The following is a 25,887-nucleotide window of genomic DNA, read 5'->3' on the forward strand; positions in this document are numbered from 1 at the left end:
GGAAAATACACACCTTAGAGTTTTATTCTTCAAGGTAATCAACCTCTGCCTTTCTCATTGCAAAGTTTAAATGAAAAGCAATGTTTAAGTTTTCCCATGTGACGTGGGAAGTTTAGTGTATCTTTCTGAGCTCTTGCTGATATTATCAGAGTGTCTCTCAACTGCCTTTCCATGTGAAATATAAGGAAGCCGGACCCTAAGCTCTCAAGTCACCATCTTTTCTCCTCAAAACTCTACTACTATCGTTTGGCATTTACAGCTACAAAGGAGAAGGAAGCCTGAATTTTGTTCCTTGGTACTTATGTAGGTATGGTGACTAGATGCTTTAATGATTTTTTTTATACTTAAAACTTTTTTTTTTTGCCAACACGCACCTAGAGGTGGCTTTCCATTGATTTCCTATGAACGAGGTGGTGGAGGACACGTTCAAATGTGCACACATGCATGCAAGGTTATTTTTATTATGTTGCTCTCTTTCACTTGATACGATTTCCTGTTTATCAGCACTTAAAATTCTCATGTTAGATCTTCAGTCCATGTATCTATCATCTTTCGCCCTCACTTTTCTTCTTCTTTGCATTCTGGAAGAGCTTCATCTACATTTCTTGTTCACAACACTAATTTAATTTTCAGCTGCATCAATTCTACTCCTTACTGTATCTCACATGGATTTTAAGGTGCTATTGCAATTTTAATTTCTTTACAATCACTCTTTTTTTTTTTTATGGTTTCACTCCCATTTCATCCCATCCTATCATTTTTTCAACTCATAAACATTTAACTGCTTTCTGCCCCTCTTTCATTAGGGCCATGTCATTTTGAAGTAATAAACCATTGGCGGAAGTCTGTTCTTTCTTCGAATCTTCTATTTGATCTCCCCTTTCCCTTTATGGAGCAACACTGTTCAGCAGGCTCAGCTCTACTTTTCCTGATCAGTGACCACTAAGCAAGGAGAAATCTACCCAGACCTGGCATTTGCTCTGAGCTACCCCTGATCCATTGGGTGCTGGCTTCAGATCTAGAGTTGGCTGGCCAGTTAGGATGAATAGTTCCCAGCCCAATTCTCACTGTGGTTTTCATTCCAGTTTAGTTTCCCTAGCCTGAAAGAAAACCTTCCTCTGCCTTCACTGGCTTTCTGAGGCTCTGAATGATGGAGAACTCAATCAGTACCCAAACCCTCAGTCAATGGAGGTCTTTCTAACCCTTCCCCACCTCCAACACTTTCCTTTTGTGGAGGAAGATTCTCAGGACGTAACAGTAATACCCCTGCGGTCCCACCACCCCAGCCCTGCTCGGTTATTTTCTGAGTTATGATCTTCCACGGAATAAAAACGCACCACTGGGGGAAATTAGAAAGAGGAAGGGAAGGGCATTCTGGGGACAGCTGCCTAGGCTCTTTCTGAATTACGGGCAGAGAGTCGGGGAGGACACAGCTCTGCCTCCCTATTTATAGGTGGTCAGAACTTACTCTGCCTATGTTTTTAAACCTGGCTCCGTTTAGTTTACAGTAGACATTTTCCCTGCTAGTTCTTGCTTTTATAACTCTTGAGGATGCAAGTGTTTTTCTCCACCTTCTTGGGGACTCTAGTGAGAAGTCTCAAGAGGCTGTGTCAGGACCACCAGGCAGAGACCTTTTTAAATGAGGAAACTTTCAGATGTTTCAAGGGAAAAAAACATGAGCAAAAATAAAAGCATCCAAGAAGGTTTTGCTGGCACTCATCGCCTTTGAGAGACTATCTCTGTGCAATGTCACACTGTCCTTTTAAACACCCAGAAATAAAATTCACCTGTGCCTTTCACGTGCCCTCATCCACCCTCCTGTCCTTGGAATTCTGGAAACAGAAACACAATGTTTATGTTATAAACTTGGCAGTGACTGACTTTCCTGAGAAATAAAGTTTGACATTCAAAGGAATTTAGCCATTTAGCCAGTCTTTAAAATGGCGTTTACTGCTAACTCTGACAGAACTCAGGCTTAGGTTTAAGACTTCAGATTCATTTGAGTCAGCCTGGGATTTCTTGTATTTATGGATTTCAAGCAGCCACTATCTACATGCCAAAACACATAATTCTTATGCTGGACATACTCAGCTTTCTGGCTTTTAAACAGGTAATAACCAGCCTGCGCTCCATTTCAATCAAAGTGATATAATTATAAGACAGAAAGAAGAAAATTAGAAATTCAGGGAAACATTTGAAACAGACAGTAACATCTTCTAAAATAACTGACATGGAGGGAAAATCATTTATCAATGGTACGTCACTTCTGAGGATCTGATCAAGGTTTATTTCTTCTAAAGAAAAACCACATACACACACGTACCCAAAACTTTGTCTTAGTTTCATGGCCTCGTCAGTCTCTTTGTAACTCAAACCTTTAATATATTGAACAGACATGAGAAAATTCTGTGAGTCGTATGTAAAACAAAGGTAATTTGTTGTGTGGTTGTATGAATGTAACAGCCAATGAAACCTAAAAGATAAAACAAACATAATTAAAGACCACCCAAAAAGCTGAAACTATCTGGTTTCTTTAGTTACTGATAACTTCACAAAGGACTGCTTAAGAAGATCCACACAGCTGCGTGCTGAATGTCCCTTCTATGAAGCCCCCTTCTTTTTAAATATTTACAAAATCATTTGAGCTTTAGCTTCTTAATCTGGAAAATGATTTAACAATGCAATCTTTGCAGGGTGGATAGAACAATCAAATGAAAAATGTCTATGAAATGCCTATCAGAATGCCTGGCAAATAGTAAGTCTGCAAATTTTATGGTCTTTTTTTTTTAAAGCCTTGGTGACATTTATTTTGTTAGTTTAAGGTACATTTTGAAAAAAGCATTTTCAACATTTAAATACATCCATGGGCAAGTGTGGTATAATGACTACACTGTATACTTCTGATATATCCTAGCCAAATTCATTAAATCTCATTTCTTGGTACTCAGTAGATGATCAATATTATTTAGCAATTAAGTCATCTTGCTCTAACCTTTCTGAATCAATCTTTCTCCTTCAACAATGGGAAATTTACTTTTTGGCTACCTAAAAAAGCAAGTTAGCAATGTTGTGAAATACTTCCAAATTATAAAGCAATGATATAAACATTCAACTATGTTTCTACAATTAGGACACGGATAGAAAGATATATTTCAAACCAACCATTCACTGATAAAGAAGCAACATTCTTAAAGATTAAAAATTATTTTTAAAAAAATGGGATAAAAATAAACCCAGCGGTGTTTAATGCGGATTCACAGTTGATTATCTAATTTACAACCTGAAGTAATTTTGAAAACTGAATTTTTCAAGACCCAGCAACAAGCTGGAGCCGACTTTTTCTAACAGTGTCAATGGTACTATGTGCTAAGAGTGAGGGCATTGTGGTAGGTTCCTTCCTCAGGGTAAAGCTTGGAGGATGAGGATGACTACCCCAACTATCTGGCTGACTTTACTACAAGGCAGCCTTGCCCAATGCCTATGCCAATATGTTACCTCTTGGGCACATACTCTAATACCTCTACCACACAAATTTGAAGAGCTCTGAATAAACAAATCTTTATAACCTGAAGAGACAAATGTTATAACCATCACCCTGTCTACCTGCCTTGGAGAATTTAACAAAAAACTCACAACACAAATCCTTAGGCACTCTGAGCTCCTATCATGTCAACAAATTTAGTCACACCACAGAGACGCAGTACAAGGAAGACATTCCATGAGTATCTAATTCACTCGTGAACTGCAGTGTCTCAAACTGGAAGTCACAAACCCATTTAGATGTCAGCAATTCCTGAGAGGCCACCAACACAGGGAAAGCATAAGTTCTCATACTGGTGAAATGTATCTTAAGATCATACAGTATGCAGTTTTGCAAAACTTGCTACCAATTTGGCACCTTCATTAGCAACAATCTCATCTGATCTCACAGCCCAAGCTCCACATCAGATCTGGCAACGAGGTCATGCGAGCACATCTGCCCAACCATCCTAGCTTGTTTTTCTAGTCCCTTCACCTTCTGTTTCTCAACAATTCTTTGAGTAGGAATACATAAATGTTTACTGGCCAAGTGTCAGCAAGGTTAAAACAAAAATACAGTCAAAAGTCAGAAGAGACAGTATCTATTTCTTATTTTACAACTAGAGAACACTGGGATTAGAAGGATTAAGGAATTTAAAAAAAAAGGGGGGGGTTAAGGAATTTAGAGGAAGCAAAGCAGAGTGGAATTTTTGACTCAAATAATGTATCACAGAGATTTCTATTTCACTTATACCAACATCTTTACTGTCTTGGATATCAAATTTGATCACCAAATTACAGTCTCCTACAATACAGTGTAATAAATGCATAGTCAGAACTTCAATATGCATCAAACTGTGACAGGATAGAAGAATCTATAGGCACCACATAATACATGCTACCAAATGGAAACAGATGAGCAGATGAATGCCAACACCTCCAAGCAAGACAGTGTCCAGGAAAGGTATCCTGAAAATGACAGCCATACGTTAGATGGCATGAAGCCACTGGGACAAAGTTCTGCATACATAATTAAACAGAAAGATCTGCTGCTTGTTTTTATTTTCAACTGCACAGTTCTACTTTATCAGATCATTTTAGCAATGTATAGTGCATGGGATTATCATGGTAAAAACAAAATACTGTGGTCGCTTATAGAAATTAGTAAGAGTAACACACTTATAAAGTATTCTGACAGTATTGTGTTAAACTTGACATTTTAGGGAAATTATACCCAAGGAATTAAAATAAAGCCAACTTCCAGTACACTCTGACCTCCTCTATTTAGAGTAGTTTCAGTGAAAGCCTAAGAACTGTTTTGGTACTGAATGCAATAAAATCAACCAACCTCAAAACATTAGATATAATCCATCATGCAATTATGCTTCTCATTTCTATCACACCAAGTTATTTTCTCCCACTTCAGCCTTCAAACCAATTTTATGTCATTCCTCATGGAAATGTGTTCGCAACAAAGACACACATATATCCAACAGCCAGCTCTACTGCTAACATGTTCTCTTTTACTAAGAAAAACATGGATATGTAAATGGCATCACATATCTGGTATTCTGTTCTGCCAGAGGTACAAAATTCTCCCCTTTCTGGATGCTACTTAGCAGATGTAAGGCACCATTTGTTGTTGAATTTAAGAATTTGAATTATTTTCTCAAACTCTGACTTACTGGAGAAGTGCTTATTAATCAGAATTTCTCCTGTTTTCTTTCTTTCTTTTTTTTTTTTTTAAAGATTTTATTTATTTATTTGAGAGCGAGAATGAGAGAGAGAGAGAGCACATGAGAGGGGCGAGGGTCAGAGGGAGAAGCAGACTCCCCGCCGAGCAGGGAGCCCGATGCGGGACTCGATCCAGGGACTCCAGGATCATGACCTGAGCCGAAGGCAGTCGCTTAACCAACTGAGCCACCCAGACGCCCCAGAATTTCTCCTGTTTTCGACAAAGATGCATTCACCTAGGAACCAGAGAAGACGGACGTCAAAGTTATCACAGAATCTACTGACAACTAAACTAAAAAAGAAACATTTTTGAATATAGAGTTCTACTTTTATGACAAGGAAAATTTCATTAGAACATCATCATTAGCTTGGTTGCTAGGAGACAAAATAGGCTCACTCCACTTAACGGAGATCCTGTTCAAATCAGAGGGGTGAAGGCTTTATTTAGGTAGTACAGATATGGACTTTGGACCCTTTACCCATTTTGGGAAAAAAAAGAGCAGAGTGAAATGTCTAAAGCCAGAAGCCTTAATGAAATCATCTGAACATATATCTCACCTAAGAAAATACAACCTGCACACCATAGCTCTGTGTTTCTAAATGACATGCATCGTGGTAACATGGCAGAAATCTTTTCCTCAAGGAATGTCTTATCTGTAACCTTGAACTTAACTGTCACCACAGTTCCAGGAAAGAAAAAGTCAAGTCCTTCTGGTCAAATAACAGACTGGAGGAAGGAGGGAGGAACGTCTCCCTCTCTGTTTGGGAGTACCAAGAGGAACTCTCTACTCATCCCCCCTTAGGCTTTGCTTTTAATTCCTAATATGGCCAGCCAGGTCGGGGCAGAACTTTTCTGCTAAAAAGCAGGAAAGATGTGAAAATCTTTTCTGTTTGTCAATTTCCTTCTCAACTAACCATGGATATGCAAACTATTAATTAGGGTTACTTGCCTTTCTCTTCACATTTCTGGGCAGACAAAATAATTAAATTTAAAATTCACAGGAAAAATGTCTTAAAAATCAAGACTTTAGTAAAAAGATTCGAAACGGAAAAAAAAAAGAATAGAAATGCTGGCACTCGAGCAGGAGAACTTATTATAACATGTCACTTAATACATGAGTAATTCCTTCTGGGATCTTAAGAGAAGTGGCTAAGCTCATCTGATTTTAGCAAAAATAATTATCACACTTGTTTTCTCCAGACCTACTCTTTAATCAGTTATATTGATGATATCTTTTGGAAATGTGTTTCATGTCGTATGTAAACACAGAGGTCAAAATCTCTAGTGTTCTGATTAATTTTTCCAGTGGGTCGTTAGAGGCAGGGTTCTAAGGCCTTTATCTTCGAATACCCTCTAACCAGGCCTGCTTTCTCACAATAGCAGCACGGTCAACGCGGAATGGGCAGTCAGCACAAGTCCGACGTCTCAGCCCACCATTCAGAGGAGCTCAACAGGACGAGCCTCTAACTTCACAGCGAAGTCTGACTTAAGTAGGAGAAAAGGCGAAGAAAGTTCTGACAAGGCATCATCTCGACGGAAACAGAACTCATAAAGGCAGGAATTTGAGAAGCAAAGCAAATTACTTTCACAGGTACTCTCTGGGTGAGCAACAGCAGTGTGTTACGACCATGAGGCTCAGCAAAGGTGTGTGATTTGGGATCAGGCTGCTATCTTCTGTGACCTCTGTACAGTGTAGTCAATTTGTGTGATTTATGACAGCCTTGCTTTCTAGACGATGAATGACAACTATGGAGGGGCACTCAAATGCTGAGTGTCAGAAATGTAAAAATAACTTGGCCAGGGAAACCTTGAAAGCAAAGACAAGTTATAAGCTTTTTTCTTTTTCTGCTTAGAGAGAATTTTGATCAAAATTTAAAATAGGCCTCGCCAAATGTGTGCTTTGTGTTTTGTTTTTTTTTTAATTTTATTTATTTATTTGAGAGAGAGAGACACAGCGAGAGAGGGAACACAAGCAGGGTGAGTGGGAGAGGGAGAAGCAGACCTCCCACTGAGCAGGGAGCCCGATGTGGGGCTCAATCCCGGGACCCTGGGATCATGACCTGAGCCAAAGGCAGATGCTTAAGGAATGAGCCACCCAGGCGCCCCTGTGCTTTGTGTTCTATATGTGGAACCAGCTGGGGCCTGGGACTCACTGTCAGGGTCCGAAGTGGGAGCCGGTAAGGGGTGTGGATGGGGGACGGAGGTGGGTATGAACTCAGATCCATAAGTGGTCTCTCAAGTTAGCAGATTCCAATGTTTGATACAAACTAACATGGTCACTAGGTCTATACAGTAAACTAGATTCTAGTTTGTTACTAACTAGAATCTCACTAGTCTAAATATTGTGCATTACCATGACTTTAAAGAATCGCAAAACACTGTCTCAAGAAATAGCCCCACGGGACAGCTTATTTATGAAAGAAAGGAAAACATTTTCATTGCCCTATCCCTCCATCTCCACCTCCGTCATTTCCCTGTGTACAGAGGAACTAGGGACCATGGTTGAACGGGGTTGTGTGTTTGGGAATGGAATGCCAGTGTCTGAAGAGCCTAATGCAGAAAGAGCTGGAGTACTGTCTTTCAACAGCACGGCCCCCCTAAGGACCATGGGACACCCATTTTGCACACCCTTCACCTGTGCGAAACACTGAAGAGGTTCTCTCCAAAGTAGGTCACAGAGGGCTTCACTAAATGGTCAGAAAGTGAAATGTGAAACTCCTCTCGGCAATTTTAGCCCCCAAGCAAAGGGAAGGAGATGAAAGGAGAGGAGAGGAAATAAAACCTGAGGACCCTTGCTGATCTTGACACACGTTCTAATCACTTTGCTTAAGTGGCTGACAGAACCCTCTATCAGCTTAACACACTTTCCCGCTAGCAGAACTACCTCTCCTAAGCACTGGAGTAGAAAATAACAGTTTTGGAGAACAAAGTATGCAACGGTCAAGGTCAAGGCTGCAAGATTCCTCAGATGGGAATGATGTGAAAACAAATAAGCTGTGATTTCTAACCACAGAATGGGCTGTTGCAGCCTCCTGTGCCTGCCTGTGACATACAGAGTGCAGGGCTCTCAAGCCGCCTGGGATGTGAAACATTTATGAAGAACCTCAAAAGCAAGCCTTTATCCACTGAGAATCTACTGCACTGTTCTAGATACTTGGGATCATGGAGGAACAACCAAGATTCCTGCCATCATGGAGCCTACAATCTGGCAGAGGGAAGAGATGATAAACATCCACATGGGAAGTAAATTCTATAGCAGGTTAGATAATAAATGGTTTGCAAAAGCAGAGGGGCAGGTCACCATGTGAAACAGGGTGAGCAGAGCCAGCCTCCATGAGAAGATGTGAGCAGAGGGGAGAGTAGGTCGCCCAAGGGATGTGCGAGGAAGAGCCAGCCAAGCGGAGGGAAGGAAGCAGAGCCCTGAGGTGGGAGGGGAAAGGACACGCCTTCTCTCTCCTTAAAAGAAAGTTGTGATTGGACTCTCTCTCGAATCTTGACTTCATTTGTCATCGCTACTTCCCAGCACAAAATAGGGATGCAGTTCATGTTTACTGAATGACTTCGAAGCCAGTAAATACAACAATGGACCAATGAACAAATTCAATTCCATCGACAGACTGGACTTCCTAAGAGACTACATGCAAAATGTAGCAGTGGAAGGTTTAGCAGATTTTCAAATGAGTTTCAAAAGCTCAACTTTACAGCTTTATTTCCAGGAACATTCCAGGAAAAGTGGAGGCTCCAAGAGCAGGAGACAAGAACCACATATTAGCAGGCAGGCAGGCATGAGCATCCTCTGTCTAACCCCTGTCCATTACAGGGGGAGTGCCAACTCTCCCTAGGACACTATCTCAACAGGAGACCTACATGTGATCTCAGGCCTCGAGGGTAACCTTCTAAGTAAAATAAAGAAAGTCAAACACAAAACACAGGCTAAATCAAGTGGAGGGAGTAAAAAGAAAAAAGTGCTAAGGAATTCAATTACAGTAAGAAAAGAACTATCCTCTCTTGCTGCCCCACAATTTGTCACTGCAAAGTCTTCCAAACCAGAATCCCATAGTTCCAACATACATGTTTGTCCTTACAACTACTTTCCCTTTCAATGTGACAGGCAACTAGTAGGAGCTACTGAATTCCCATTTCAGACAAATCCTATATAAATGAGAAGAGAAGACTAACATTTCTGGAAAATCTAATGTTTAGTACTACACTCCCCTCACAACCTCCCCATACTGCCTCTTCAACCTTTCAGTAACTCTTAATTTCTCATGGTATTTGGGCCCACTCTTTCTAATACCCGAATGCACATTATCATGGGTTTCTTTCCTAAATTCTGCTAAAAATTTTCAATTACTCTACCTTTTCATGTGTTACAAAATCTCCATTGTCACCACATCACATGAGAAAGAAAGCATTGCAAAATAGTTTAGGACCTAGAAAGAGAAAATCATTTTGCTTATAATGAAAGTTACACCTAATAGCAGTTATCAAATGCAATTTTGCTTAGAAATTACTTTTACAAAATCTGGGTCACTAATTTGACAAGATGCCCCTTTTCCCACCTTTCAAATAATCTTCTCTAATCCAACACAGATACTTGGAGGATTCTGTCATCTTTTATATTCTGGGACAAATTAAATAGTTTTTCCTTTTGAATCAGCCTACTTTAAGTTTTTTTTTAACTTAAAAAATTAACAGCCATATTAAAAATAAGTAGTTTGGTGGGAAAAAAAAACATCAATAATGTATACACCTTCTATCTGCTCAATGAAATGCAATAGTTGACAAAACTGTATCTACATATGCAGTCAAGGTTTTCTGACTTACCTGCAAAGAAAAATTAACTTTTGCTTTTCAACTGTATAGTAAAAGACATTATTTGGACATTATTTATAAAGTACGGTATCATGTTCATCAAACAAGTATCTCTTTTGGGTGAGGCAGGGGAGGAAAAGGCACATCCCTTCAGGTATCTCTAGGCAGGAATGCTGACTTCTACAAAATGTTCCCTGTCATATTATGACTCAGTGCTAAAAGGCAGCTCTTTATCCTTGCATTCTGCTCCTTTATTCCCATGTTACCTCATTCCTATGTGCCAGAATAAGCCAACGTTAAAGAAGGCACAAGAGAAGAATCCCTCCCAGAAATACACAGTAATGCCACACGCCATTGGACTTAACATGCAACTGCTGTGGTAGGGTCCACCTGTTTTAAACCTACCTTTCCAAACCTTCCTCAGTCTGAGAAAAAAGAAACAATTATGAGAAGAAAAAAAAAAAAGCTTGAAATTTACTGAGGAAATGAGTATTTAACAAAGGCCATAAGGGCAAAGCTGAGCAAAGGGCTTGTCTCTGTGTGACACTGAACACAGAAAAACCTTAAATGACCAGCTGTGCACAAAGCTCGAGTGTGGACCATCTCCAATAATAAACAAGGAGCGGGTTTTGAATCAAGGTGGTTTCCATTTAAGAAAAGCATTCAGTAATTTTTTTTTTTCTTGTGACGGCCAAGCACACTAGAAGCAATAATGCTATGAATGACCCTGCCCGTGAAGGAAGAGAACTCCTCTCCATCTATTCTGAGTACGGGATTAGGCGTCAGCTTCAGCCACAGTGTTTCTGGAGAGGAAACCAAGAGGGAGATAACCAGGTTATAAAAACAATGCTTTCTTCTCTGCTTTCTGTGGTCACTTTATTCCTCTCGACATTTTTCCATATACATCAAATTAATGTTAAATATACTGACTTACCCTCTACTTTCCCCAAATGATTATTTAAATATATTAATACCAATTATAAGAGGAAGAGTGCAGTAGTGTTTAATTCCACGGCAACTGTAATAACAGGGTTTAAAGATGCTCATGAAACAGGTTCTCATACACCATCTCCTTCTTTTTCCATCTCTCTACCCCACAAACACAAATTTCTAGTCTTGCAATAATTGACCAAGCTTTTATATACCATACATAAATTCAGATAAAGTTGCCAAAATGAGTTCTTCTCCGAGGGCGATAGCCCAACACAACTCTCAGGCTTTTCCTAAAAAAAAAAAAAAAAAAAAAAAGCCATGAAGCAATCACTCATGAATACTGACCTTGCTGTTGCTCACTGTCTGCTTCAGCTTTCGAAGAACCTGGTGCAACAGGAAGGGGTCGAGGTGGTCGGGGCTTTGGTGTGGGAGGCGAGATTTTTTTCCTTCCAATATATTCAACATAAGTTCCTGGAAAGTCCCCTCTTTCCCCCGTGGTTTCATTATAACCATTTAACCAGCCGATTTCTTCAGGCCTGGCTTCCTGTCCGTCACTGAATCCAAGAGCTACTAAGGACCCTTTATTCACAGTCAAGACATCACCCAAGTGCAAGTCAATATCTTCGTCTCGTTCCTTCTTGTAATCATACAGCGCTCGGTACTGATAGCCCTCGGCACTCATGTTGGTGAGTCTGTGACCATGCAACAGAGGAGTCTGGTGACACGCTGCAGTCTGATCTTACGTTTCTATGGAAAGCGAATTCAGAGAGTAAGTTAAGATTCCTAATATGTGTCCAGCAGAGGACAAAGGACAACTCTCCAAAGGTTTAAGAGGAGAGGTGACCGGATGTCCGGCTATCCATCTGTCCTCCATCAATGGTATGACTGAAGACAGGGTGCCACTTCCTCTGCGGCCCACAGTCCTCCCACTGGCTTCCTTTTCAGCAGCTCGTCAACACTTGGCCTCCAGGCTGATTCTCGCAGCGCGGCCCAATCCTTTCTGACACTCTTGTCACACTGTCCATCTGGCGTCTGATTAGACTGTGTCACTCCACACGCGAGCTTCACCTAGCAAAGGAAAAACAAGACTTATGAATGAACATCACACTTTGCCATCTGTGTGAATTTGAATTTCTATTTCCATTCAACAAGTATTTAATCAATTTGGCATACACACACAGGCCAGCGTGCTACTGCTCCACATGATATATACAACAAAGATTAGTAAGACAATCCGCCTTCCAAGAACACTAGGCAGGGCTGGGAGGTGCGCCGGTATGTGGCAATGTCTCTCAGATAAGAACAGTACACAAGGAACCATAACACTAGGTAAATAGCGGAAGACAGGCAGAGACTAAAGGCTGTGGGTTCCAATGAGGGAGAGACCACGTCTAACTGCAGGGATCTGAAGACAGAAAGGAATGTGTGGCATGATCTCAGGTACAGATGTGACTAAGCAAATGCCGTATTCTGGGAAGAGCTAGAACAGGCAGTCCAAAGCATCGGAAGCCTAAGAGGGAGCACTGGAACTGGATTAGAAAGACAGGGAGGGGTTATAGGACACGATGCATGCCTGCACTGAGCTTGGGAGTACTATGGTCTAATTTCGGGAGCCACCAAAAACGCATGGAGGAAGGGGAGAAAAACATGAGAGATGCACTTGAAGAATCTCGGTCTAACTACGGTGAATGGGACAGACGGGAATAGGGATGGACAGGTGAGGATGAAAGCTGTACTACAGTGGTGTGGGTGAAAGGCCCTGAGGGCAGGAACCAAGGCGGCAGCAGAAGGTATGGAGGGGAGGAATGAAGCAACAGACACCGCAGAGAAAGCATGAGTGGATGTGGTGATGCTTGAATCAGAGTGAACACAGAACAGGAGCAGAAGGCCTACCCGGAGTTAACTCCAGTGGGCTTTAGGGGATGCTGGGCGTACAACTGCTAGTGTGGGGGCAGGGGCAAGCCTAGCCTGTGATTAAAGAGAGGGAACCCGCTACAGACTTGATCAGCTGCAAATAAGGCAAGGCTGAACTCAATAGAATGGAGGAACTCCCAAAGAAAAACTATCGAAGGTTAAAAAATCATCCAAGAATCAAACACTGGGGTTCACTGAATGCAACCTTAAAAGCAAAGTCCAAGTTTGGAGACACACTATATCTGGGAAACAATGGATAAGACGATTTGGGTGGGAAAAGGTGATCCCTAAGACCAAATCCTGCAGGGGCCTCCAGCAAGGGGAAAGTGAGGCAAGGCTAGGAGACTCGGGGCTCTGCCCATCACCGTATCATCACTGACATTTGAGAAAGCAGACTCCAGTCTGGAGACACTGAGGACAGTCGCTAGAATTGAAAGAGTTAAGGAACTGAAGAGGAAGTAGAAATGGTTGCTGGAAATTACCCTGGACAGATAGCCCTGGTGTAGGGGGAAACGAGTAGTGCAAGCTTTTGCTTTTTTTTCTTGTAACATAGTGGAGGCAGAGGAATTAAAGACTCTCTAGAGAGAAAGTCAGCACGTGCCCTGCCAACAGCACAGGGCGTTCATGTACACACTTTGCACTCTGGTCATTTCTGAGCACTATCTTCATTATAAAGAGTAAAAGCAACTTAAAGGTTTCAGTTAAGCTGGCCGAGTAGCAAAGCAATAAACGAGAGCCACACAACATCAGTGTGCTATATCAAAGAGAGCTCCGTGTGTTTTAACGAGGGGGCCACTTGAGAAGTTTAGTATTATAGGAACTCGTCCGTATATGCATCTTAATATGCAGAATCTAATCAACAGCCCGTGATGTTGGCATGCAGAAGCGTCAAGTATTCAACTTCACGTGGTTAGAGCCTCTTAATGGTAGTACAATAACACTCTTAGAGTTAATATTAAAAGAAGCAAAAACAAACACTGGAAACCTTTGAGTAGTCAGAATACTAATTTGAGATAGTATTCTAACTTTGTATTTCAGTCATCAGATAAAAAAGAAAACTAAAGCAACCAGCAGGGTGTATTAGAAAAATAAACTGTATTATGTTTGAAGACAACCTCTCCTTTTGATGGATCCAGAATCAGATTAAATATTCACTGCAGAAATTTGCACAAAAATGTAGGACTAGCAAACCTCATTTTTAGTTATAATGTACTCTGTACAAATGAGACACAGAACTCTAAAGAACATGAAAATTCACATATCCCTAAATGCCTGGAAACCAGGCAACATGCCTAAGAATAATTTAATTCCTCCAAATCTGCCTTGAAATTTTTGTTAGCTTTTCCTGGCAATGTAGGTCTTTTTGGGGAAAAAAAAAAAATCCTCAACTAGTACGTTGGATAGATCTTTCCACCAGCTGCTGCCTATGGCTTGTTCTATTTCAACAATCCAGTGGGCCAGTTTGGTGAGATTCTTATCAGAATGGGGAATATTGTATCTACCCACTCGTTCCGCCCTCTCCCCCTCCCTCCCTGTCTGTCTGTCTCTCTCCATCACTCTCTCCCCTACACAGCCCTCAGCCACCACCAGGCCCCTGATTACAGCACACCCATGCAGATATGCATGTTCCTAAACAGGGGACACCATACTAAGAGGCCCCATGTCTGGTCAGGGTTTTACCAACCTGAAAACTGTGCTTATGTTACCTGAGGCTAAATCTGTGCAAAGAGAAAAAGAACCCTGAGGAACCTGATGACTGAGAGTAGCAATCCCCAACCCAGACGCCAAAGACTTATTAGATTTCTCTACTAATTCCCGTCCCTCGCTGTTTTTAAAAGGAGAACCTTAACTTTTTTAAAAGGAGAAGAGGGGCGCCTGGGTGGCTCAGTCGTTAAGTGTCTGCCTTCGGCTCAGGTCATGATCCCAGGGTCCTGGGATCGAGCCCCGCATCGGGCTCCCTGCTCCGCGGGGAAGCCTGCTTCTCCCTCTCCCACTCCCCCTGCTTGTGTTCCCTCTCTCGCTGTCTCTCTCTCTGTCAAATAAATAAATAAAATCTTTAAAAAAATAAATAAATAAATAAAAAATAAAAGGAGAAGAATCCTGTGCAGAATTCTGGGCCTTCATCTGATTCAAACAAAACAAAAAAACCCCAAATCAACAAAAACCCTCATCTTCTACGATGCTAGGATTATAAGAACACACCATTCCTGTCTTCTGGGACTCCACAACGTCAAGGCCAGGAAGATCAATCCAAACAATTCAAGGTTGGCCGAAAGTCAGCGCCAACTAAGAGGTTGGAGAGCAACCCTGTAAGAGAAGAGGGAGCGCTGACTAGTCATCTGGGCAGCAACTGGATAGCGTCCTGCGGCAAAGTGCACAGCGGCCTTGGCCAGGGAGGGGCAGGCGCCTCGACCACGCTGCATACTTCCTCCTAACAGCCACACCCATTTCGAGGACTGTCACCGTCATCTTGGTCATCATGGGCATCATCCAACACTTACTGGGAGCTGGATGTGTATTAACTCACTCAACCATTGCCATCTAATGTTCGTTAGGAACTGTATGTATATCAACATGTTCACTCCTCAGCATAACCCCGAGGCAGCACTTACCAATATTCTCACTTTGCAGAGGAGGAAACTGAGGTACAGAGAATTGAGTACCTTGGCCATGGTAACACTCAGCAACCGGGAGCTAGAATCACAGTTCCCATTCAAGCAGTCTGGCTCCAGGGCCACAACTTTTGACACCACTAGAACCTACTGCCCAAGTTCAACGTGCTTTGATGACCGAGGACAGCCCAGGTATGTCCATAGGGTCAATGATGCAGATTCTTTGCCGGCACATTCTGACCCCTCAGATTTAACCCTGAACGTCTGCTTTTTTTTTAAGATTTTATTTATTTATTTGACAGAGAGATAGAGAGCACAAGTAGGCAGAGTGGCAGACAGAGGGAGAGGGAGAAGCAGACTCTCCACTGAGCAGGGAGCCCGACGCGGGGCTCGATCCCAAGACCCTGGGATCACGACCCGAGCCGAAGGCAGCCGCTTAACCGACTGAGCCACCCAGGTGCCCCTGAACGTCTGCTTTTTATTTACTCTCTGTGACAGTGGCCTGATAGTGTTTGTGGCTCTTTTACAAACACACCTGCCCAAAAAAGCCACTACAACTTGGCAGCCGTTCCATCAAGTTCAGGACCCAGTATCTCGGACAAGGCAAATTTTCTTTCAAAGAGACTTCAGTAAAAGGCATCCTTGCCAAAGAAGTCTATAAGCTAGTGAATGAGAGAATACTGGGCACACCACGTCTGGAAGGCTGCCCACTTCTGGAATCCTGCCCACTTCTGCTCTACGAGCTCAAGCTTCTGCCATCTGTATCCCCCTTGGTCTCTATGCCCCCTACCAATATCCCAGGCCCGTGACTACACAGTTTCCAACAACTCAGGTCCTCCCTAGGGGAGTATGTGGAGTATTAATCCATAGTCACAAGAACTATCATACCTAGGTAACTGGCAAGTTCTTTTTTCTCTTACCCTCACGTTCTCCCCAGGACCGCAGAAGACTCAGTGGCCTGAGACAATGGCAGCTCCTGTGTAATGTAGCTCTTCTAGGATCAATTTGGAGCCCGAACTACCCACAGCGACAGGATATATGTTGCCCAGAGTCACAAGATTATGTCTCCAATCTCTTTGGCTACATCCACCAGTCCAATGAACTACTTCCACCTAGCTCCGAAATAATTGTTAACACAGTAAAGGCTTTATAGGTGGGTTATACCCACCCATCCATAATTCAATGTTTTCAAATAAGCAGTGCAATTTCATAATCTAGGCTCCAAGCTAGTGCATACATAAGTTATAGTAACAAAAGATACAAAGAAATTTTATAAACAAATAACTTATTCTTATGTAATATTGCATGCAGCAGTGAAATTTTTTTAATGGTAATTACTGTGTTCCAGTCTTTCAATCCCTTTAAAGACTGCTTGCCTGCAACACCATTAATCAATGTGTATTTTCTCTCTTTGCTATGATTTTGTTCCTCAAAATAAAATCGTGTCTGATGCCTGACGATCAGGAACCCATGACTTCTTAATGTAGAAAGGCCTGAATGTAAACTTTCAGTTTAACCCTCTAACCCACAGGCATTCTGGCAAAGAACCAAACAAAATTCTCTGAAAAGTCCTCTGACTTTGCTGACTTACTCATTCCCCTTTTACAAAGGACAAGGATTTAGCAAACTTGGTGGGGAGACAGGAATATAGGATATTTTTAAATCACTTGAAGTAAAGCAGGAATACGCTCCAATCCTATGATTCTGTCCTGTGATTCAATGAGCAGTTTGGCACTGGGTTCCAGCACACAGTGGGTCTTCACTTTGGCTGCAAAGGCGATGGAGGGTTCCTGGGCCCACAGCCCATACTTCCCTACATCCCATCTCTCCATCCTCCCTGGGCTAGCTGTGAGTCTAGGGCAAGCTCCCAACCTAAATTCGCTGTCTTTTAAAAAGACAAATCATCATTTAAAAATCTCTTCACCCGTCCAATACAATGGCCTGGAAATCATAAAAATCAAAGTTAGAGCAAAGTTAGATTAAGCCTAAAGTAACAGTCACCAGATATCCTCATTCATTTTCAAACCGACCAGAATGTGTCGCCGGCTGCGATGCTCAGGGCTGAGTCCAAAACGTGGGCAAGCAGCGTGTCTAGGGCAAGACTCCTGCCTGCAGCCCTTCTGGGGCTGGAGGAGCAGTGGGGCTGGGCGGGGTACGAGACAAGCCCAGGTGAAACAACAAGGAGGCAGGACTCTCCTGAAGGCAAAGTGATGACACAGAACTGGAACGCTTTAGGAGGGGCAGCGAAGAGAGGCCCAGGTCCAGCTGGAGTCCTCCCAAGGAGGCTGGCAGAAATATGCTGGTGCTCCTGCTGTGGGTCCTGAGAAACATATCCCACCACCCAGGCAAGGCCGGCGGGGTTGACCGTTCCGGTCCCCTGCACCATCACGGGGAAGAGACCTGAGGAAATGGCCGTGGAACGAGAGAACTGGAGATGATCTGAACCCCCTCCTCTCGTGAAAATACAGTATTTTGCAAAAGTGTTGACGAGAAGATTAGTATAAGCACTGAGCTTCAGACACAGGCAGCTGTCCCCATCACTGTGTGGATTTTTAACCTTGGGCAAGTTACTCAGATCTCTCTGTGGCACAATTTTATCATCTGTGAGACAGATAAAATAAGCAAACTTAGACCTCCCGGGGTTACTATGAGGATTAAATGAAATTACATATATAAAGTGCTTAGCTCCATGCTTGATAATTAGAACTTGATATAATTAACACCAACACAGAGTTTACTAAGGGCCAGGCACAGCATTTAGAGTTTTGCATAGATCAACTCACTGAACCCTTACAACCGTCCTAGGTACAATTACTTATCCCCATTTTACAGATGAGGAAACAAGCACAGAAGAGTTAAATGATTTGCTTGATGTTACATAGCTAGTAAACTGCAGCTATGTTATTACTGGTACCATTACTACTATTATTACTACTAGCATTCAACACCCCTTACTGCCATTTATACAAGGCTTATTTGAAACAGGAATATTTGCTAGGAGTTTTTGTTTGCCGCGCCTCTAAAGGCTTACGAACTCTCTGCTGTCCCTTCAACTCCTTTTCAGAGTAAGTAGACACAAAAAGGCTACATGTGGACTTTGCCCACCTAGTTCTCTCCCTGCCTGAGGGAGAGGGGTGGCTTTGGAGGTCTGGGCAAAGGTCTCGAGACCTGGGAGGGGCCAAGACTCTGCTCCAACAGGGTTTGGTGGTGGCTCCCTAGCTGCCCTCAAAGAGAAAAGAGTCCTCCAGAGACTAAAGGTAGCTTTTTGGGACCAGTCCAGGGTCTGGACCACTGGGGTCCAGCGGGGAAGAGGAGGGGCAAGGCACGCCTGACCAGGCACCTTGCTTTATTAACTCACTCTTGCACACCGGTGGAGTCTCTTCACACTTTGGCACTCTCTGGGGTGATCCTTCACCTAAAAACTATTTTGACTACAGGTGCCTGTGGGTATGTGTTCGATTTACTTTAAGGAAAACAATGCTGGGAAGATACAATCTCCAAAGATATTTTTACAGCACGATTTTTTTTTTTTTTTCAGCAGAAACTATGCTATGCTCATTATACACTTGGAGGAAAAAAAAAAACCAACCAACATAAGCCAGAGAGACAAGTTTATGAGTAATTACGTAGTCTATTTTTCAGCTCATTTGGCATAATGCACGTGAAATGGCCTTTAATCGCCATTCTTTTAGGCAAGTAATTCCAATAAGAGAGTTGGCAGAAGCGTAGCAAGAAATCACATTAGGACAGAGAAAAAAAGCAATAAATAACATGAATATTTTAAAAATTACTTACAACCTAAGTTTTTGATTAAAAATGGTTATAGCACTTATATTGTGCCTTCTAAGGTAAAAAACTGAATTGATAAGCCGTTTCTTCCACTGGTAAGTAACCTCATTTTCTGAGAGCTTCACTAAGAGACTCCATTCTCTTGAGTTCACTGGCAAATCCCTGTGCCCTCCAAAACAGATCTGCGGGGAGCCTGTCTAAAATGGACAACATACAGAAAGAAGCATTTCCCATTTTCTTCTGCGTGGTGTATTCCGCATAGGTGAGAGAATTACAAGCCAAACCCCAAACGCAGCCATTATCTCAGCTTTTTATCATCTACCTGACCATAAAATCATTTTCTTTAAATCTGCTCATTCACCATCATCTCCTTATTCAATAAAACGCAGTTTGGAAATCACAAAATGCAAACACAACACAAGATGAACTGAAATTGTCCCTGTTTTCATGAGCAAGAGGACAATCTTTCAGAGTGGATGCCTTTTTAGAACTACCTAAGAAAAAAAGGAAATTCTGACCAACACCCTACCTTAAAAATTACAAGGCACTCATGGAAAAAATTAATACGTATGGTCACTTTTAACAACACAAGATTCGGGTTAAGTGGTGTATGTTTGCATTTAAGGTACAAAACCCTTCAAAAATCGGCTGAGGTACAAGTGGCAATTCCAGAAGATAAATGCATGCGACCAGCACCACTACCAACAACCAAAACATGTATAAACTATAACTTATTGTACCACTTCTATTCCCCAAAACTAACTTTTTATGCTGTGGGGATTTTCTGATCTTAATAAATATAAATTTCAAAAAATAGCTAAGAAAAGACAATATAATTAATTGATGGGAAGTGAAGTGCTTTTTCACACCATCAGCATCACACATGTGAAAGGACACAGTGATAACATCATTTTACAAAAGCAGATAAAACAGCAGATAGACATGTGTACACTAGAGTTCTGTTATGCAACTGACAAGAACAGGTCCCATATCAAGATGGAAGTTAAAAAGCAAAAGCACATCACACTTTGAAAGCCAATATGAGATACACAGATCTTCCTCCCAGTCACAAAAACCTATACACTGTTATGAAAAAAAGTATGACAACTACCTACCTATCTACAACACGGATATAAAATCTGAAGAGGCCAGCAATGACAGAACCCAACAATTCTGCAAGGCAGATAAGGTAGTCTCCTCCACTGACCTTTCCAGTTTAAAGCTTGATTCTGAACCAAACACACCTTCTCAAACTTTAGAGGGACACTGCCCCCCCAAACTACTTTTAGGGTATTTTCTTTGTAACAACCCAAACACCTGCTTCCCAAAATTTAAGCAACTTCTGTTTCTAAGAAATTACCTTCTGTTGGTTTGAACTGTTTATTTCAAGGACAATGTGATCTATCAAAAACCTATATGGGGGGGGTTCTTTTTTAAAGATAAAAGCTATTTGTGGTCTTCTCCGCAGAACTCACCAAATGCCCCATGATTTGCACCTTGAAGATCCATTACTCTAATACCGTGCCTCAGAAATGAACCTGTCTTCTCCTTTGTTTTCTAGCTAATAACTACCCATCTTTAAAGTTGCGAAACGCAACCCAAACTAATGAAACATTAAAATACAATTCAACATAAATGCCTGGGTCAGTAAGCTCTGTGAATATCCCGCCTAACAACTAAAACTTGAACCTCACTACACTGAAATGACAATCTTATGCTGCACTCAAAACCCGGAACTGCTTTATCCAGCCGTACTTCGCACTGAATGACAAAGAGAAAAGAAGAGAAAAAGAAAAAAAGAAAAAAAGTGTAGCTTCCAAAGTCATAAAAGCCCTAAATACAAAGTAAACTCATACTCGGATACCACAGTGCTGCAGCTCCACCAGGGATTAACGGTGGAAGTGAGCCCTTTTCGGTATTAATAGCACTCAGGGAAGCATAAGAAATTCCCCAAATCCAGTTCCCAGGCGCTCTGCATTCAACATGTAACAGCCAATCCACTCACACCCTTCTATTTCATGCTCGAATTCTGGTTATCGAAGTATGTATTTGTACAGGAGTGGCTGGCCTGAGCTCTTCAGTTCTCTTTGTCTTGTGATCTGCGGGGCAGTTTCTGCTCTTGGGAAGTGAGTGTTAGAGCTGTGGTTGCCAGACAATTCCCCACGATATTTTAGCTCGGGCTTGCCACACTCCCGCTCTCCCTAGCCGGCTCCATATTGCTGGGCAGCTCCCTCCAGTCTCGCCCCGCGCTACAAAAAGCTGGATTTCCGGACTGTTCGAAGACCCCATTAAATATGCCTCCAACAACCTGTCCAGGCCCAGCCGGCACTAGACGCCTTTAGGGCCCCAGCGACCAGCCGCCCCGAGGCGCGCTTCCCCCACCCCGGAAGAGGAGGAAGGCAAACTTCGGAGGGCGGGGGCTCGTGGCGAGCTCCGGGGACCACCGCCGCCCCACCCGCTCGGGGGAACGGCCCGAGCAGCGACCCTGGTTGCAGCTGGAGGACCCAAGAGGAGGCTCCGCTCCTTCCCGGTAACTCAAAGGCAACGGTCTGGGCTCTCTCCTCCGGTGAAGGACCCCGGAAAACTGCAGCAGGGCGACAGTAAGGACCCTCAGAAGTGTGCGGTAACGAAGGGGTGGGGACAAGCCCGAGATCGCCTGCAACTCGGGGGACGAATGAGTCCGGCGGCGTGCATAGCCAGCTCGTTAGAGGACCGGGGAAACGGGAGCTCGGAAGCTGCCGGAGCACGCAGAACGCTGGCCGAGAACCGGCGATGCCGGCTGCCGGCCCGCTTTCTCCCGGTTCAGCTCTGCAGAAGCGGCTGCTGGTGACAGGAAGAGAACGGCGGCAGCCGCGCGCGCACGCACAGCCTCCCCCTCCCGGGCACACACACACCCGGACCCGTTGCCGCCGCCTACCTCCCCCGCCGGCCGGCTTCCTTCCTCTGCGGGGCCCAGGCTGCAGCGGCGGCCTTCGACGCGCCTCTGACCCGGCCCCGACTCGCCCGCCGTTCCCGATCCGAGTTCGGCGGCTCCAACCCGCTAGCCCGTTGCCCTCGTCGCCGCCGCCGCTCCCTCCAACTCCGCTCCAGCTGCTCGCGACTCCTCTCCGTCAGCCCGCAACGCCAGTGCCCGGCCCCGGCCCCGCCTCCGGCCCGGCCCAGCGCGCCCCGCCCCCGAGCCCGCGCCAACCAGCGCGCGCGTCTCCGCCCCTCTCCGCTGGCGCCGCTCCCTCCACCGCTGCCACTCACTGTGCCGGCCTGCGAGCCGGGCGTTGGGAGGGGCGGAGCTCCGGCTCTGCGGACCCTTCCTGCCTCCGGGCTGGCCTTCCGCCCCCGGCCGCGGGGATGCCCGGGGCGGCCGGGCCGCGCGCTACCTCCGCGGTGGAGCGCTCTGGGTCTGCGCGCGTCCGCCCGCGGCACAGCCAGCTGCTGGTGTCTCCGAGACCGGAGGCGGTGGGGCTGGGAGAGGTGGAGGACGAGTTCAGACTTAGAGGCTGCGTCTCTAATCAGAGTGTCTGGAGACGAACCCCAGCCTCCTTCGAGCCCCCCGCGCCCCAGCAGAGTGCCAGGGCCGGGGAGGACTCAGATTCCAGGGCTCGCCAAGGCGGGGAGGCCCTGCAATTCCGGGCTTCGCCAGCACGGCCTCGGAAGTGAGCGGAAAAACCACGCCACCCGCGTGGCGCCCGGGGGTGAACGGAGGGTGAAAGGGTGAGGCGGAGGGGCTAGTGCCCGCAGGCTGCCGCGAGCTCCAGCTGCCTGGCATCGCCGCCACCGGGAGCCAGGCGGGACCGCGAAAAGGGAAGAGAATTTGATGAGGAGGGCGCACGCTGACTGATCCTTACCAGCCTTTGCCTCGCGTAGCAAATGTAGGTCGCTCAGGCGGACCACTGCCCCTCTCCTTGCTCGGGGTGTCGGGAGTGGAAGCTCACGTGAATTATACTGTCCCGTAAATTCGCTTTCCAATGCAGATTCTCCCACTAAGAATCATTACTAAGTTGCTCAAAAAAAATCTGATGTTGGTTCAGACCTTCCAATGACGGGTAAGATGGAATGCGAGCAACCTGTGTTCTGTCTGCCCTTTACCATTAAGCCCTGTAAGAGTCTGCTTTTTAAACCTCTATTCCCAGATTCCTCTTTCAGCAGTTTTGAGATCTGCACCCGCCCAGCCTGCTTGCCCTAGAGCACTTTCTACAGCTCTTTCCCCATTTCCTTGCAAGGATATTCCTTTAAAAACAAACAAAAACAAGCATTTAAACTTATGTCAGACTTTGAATTTGGTGCTTTATTCCCGTGGGTGTTGGAGGTAAAGAACATCCTGAAATGTCTTGAGTATCCTCAGACAATAAAATCATTTTTAAAGGTGACTCACACTCCTAACAGAAAAGTAAGTTCCACTTCAGGTATCAGGTATTGGCCTTTCTATTATTCCAACACGTCTCTTGAAGTGGAGAAAGAGAGAGAGCTACCTACATGTTTAAGAATCCACTTAATCTAAAAGTTTACCCAAGCGACGTCCTTTCCACCTACTCTATGAAATGAAGGGCCTCATCTATTGTTTGCCTGAGCTTTGTAACTGAAATGAGGTGTCTCACCCTGTGGTAGAATTACTTTGACCCAATCCAATAAGCTGAGCTGTAAGTGGTGTGATGTTTAGGGTATTTCCTTTAGGCTTGGGTCTGAAGAAACTTTACCAGCCGTCTCTTCCTTTTGTACATGAGTTCCTGGAAAGGGACTTACGTATTGTTATGATGGGGTTCTATTCCCCCCAAACCTAAAAACGCATGAAATCTTTAATGAAGCTTTCTTTTTTTAGATGGTCTTCAGCAATTTATGTTGTATCTTCTTTCATCTTTTCCATCATACTGGACCACAGAGCGTAAGTCCAAAGAGTATCCCATGGGAGGACAATAGGGCTCTTTTTTGATAAACTGAGTAAGTTCAGTCTTTGGTTCATCTGTATTGATACCTGCCTCCCCCCCCATATCACTAATATTAGCTTTTTTTAATTTCCATTTTCCATTGATTTCTATGAAATAATAAAAAGCAACAGAACAGCAGTACTCAGACTTTAAACCTTTTTCCTAAATAAAACCTTATCTGGACTCGTAAAAAGTAACTGTTATAAGAAGCTATGTGGTGAGGCCAAGGGGAACCTCTAGGTCTTTGGGCAAGCCTCCTTATTCTCTCCTGGGGATGTGTTGGAAATGTAAATTCTCTGTCCTTACTGAATCAGAAATGCTGGGGCTGGAGCCTCGCAATCTTTTTAAATAAGCCTTCCAAGTAGTCTCACGCAAGAGAAGGTTTGAGAGCCTTTGCTCTAGGCCTAGGGCATCTGGGAACACAGACTGAAAACCACTGCAAGAAAATGCTCAAATGGGCATAGAAACACCACCGTCCCATCAGTAGCAGCCAAACTGCTGGCTGGCAGGTGGTGCCACCACCAAGGAGCTCAAAATGTCAGAGAATGTACAATTTCCCAAAGGAAGATAGGGATGTCATGTACAGTTGGTGACAGTGAAGGTGGTTTGGAAGTCAGACCCAACAGAGACAAGGACCCCCAGCACCCTGAAAGGCTTTCAGCCGCCACACAAGCTAAGTGTCCTCCCCAAAGACGACTGGGCAGGATACTCTCATTTGCCACCATCACTCCAGCTACTGTAATAATGTGAGTGCTAGAATACAATTCCTTTAGACTCAAAACCCAAGTATGTAGTTTAGGGTTCAAAAAACTAAAAAAAATAGAACAAATGCCTTAGAGCTTTACTTCTCAAAGAGAAGTCCATACACCAGCAGCACTGGCATCATCTAGGAGCCTGTTAGGGATGCAGCATCCCAGGCACTATCCCAGATCTACTGAATCACAATCTGCATTTTAACAAAATCCCCAGGTGACTGATGTGCAATTTAAAGTTTGCAATGCTCTCTCTCAGCAGGGGTCCTCAATTCTGGCTACAGCGCTTATAATTGCCTGGGGAGTTTATACAAATCCCAGTGCCTGGTCTGCACCCCAGAGATTATATCAAAACCTCTGTGGGCAGAACATGGGCATCTGTGGCCGTTATAGATCCTCACCTGATTCCAATGTGAAGCCAGGACTAAGAACCACTGCCCTGGAGGACCCAGGTAGGAAAGGTGCCATCAGGAAAGCCAGCTGGGAGAGATGGAGCCCAAATGGCTGGTCTTACAGGAAGCAGCTGGTACTAGCGTTCAACTGATTGTTACCACACAGGACTGTGAGCCCAGATTTGCCAGACGTTCCAATTTTCACAGAGAAGCTGGAAACCCAGATTTTTATGGGCAATTTCTCAATTACTAAATGCTGGCAATTAATGCAACATTTTTTGAAACCTAGGTTAGGCCACATAAGTGCGATGACCACCAGTTTAGGGTTTTACAATGCCTTACATTATAAAATTAAGTGGACCTCAACAAAAAAAGGACACCCAAGAGGACAACTAGCTTGTTGGAATGTCAAACTGCTGGTCTACAGACCCATGTATTTTCAGTCTTCTGTTCTCTATGGCACCAAACATTGCAGGCACTCAACAGCTGAGAGAAGGTAGCGGTGAG

The 25,887-nt window shown here is 44.0% G+C and overlaps 1 protein-coding gene across 2 annotated transcripts in view; it reads right to left on the reverse strand.

Annotated features, from left to right (window-relative positions):
* Positions 1 to 22,436, reverse strand: part of PIK3R1 (phosphoinositide-3-kinase regulatory subunit 1) — an 84,396-nt gene extending 61,960 nt beyond the window's left edge. The window contains exons 1-3 of one of the 2 annotated variants that reach the window (XM_081826782.1): positions 22,235 to 22,431; positions 15,119 to 15,223; positions 11,348 to 12,070 (exon numbers count right to left, since the gene is read on the reverse strand). In XM_081826782.1, coding sequence (XP_081682908.1) covers positions 11,348 to 11,684 — 337 coding nt within the window. In that variant the 5' untranslated portion in view covers positions 11,685 to 12,070; positions 15,119 to 15,223; positions 22,235 to 22,431. Of the gene's footprint in view, positions 1 to 11,347; positions 12,071 to 15,118; positions 15,224 to 22,234 lie in introns of both variants that reach the window. The other variant, XM_081826781.1, reaches the window with a different exon arrangement.
* Between the last annotated feature and the right edge of the window lie 3,451 nt (positions 22,437 to 25,887).

This window comes from Leptonychotes weddellii, chromosome 7 (assembly GCF_054177405.1).
Source record: "Leptonychotes weddellii isolate Sample4059 chromosome 7, ASM5417740v2, whole genome shotgun sequence".
In the NCBI taxonomy this organism is placed as follows: Eukaryota; Metazoa; Chordata; class Mammalia; order Carnivora; family Phocidae; genus Leptonychotes; species Leptonychotes weddellii.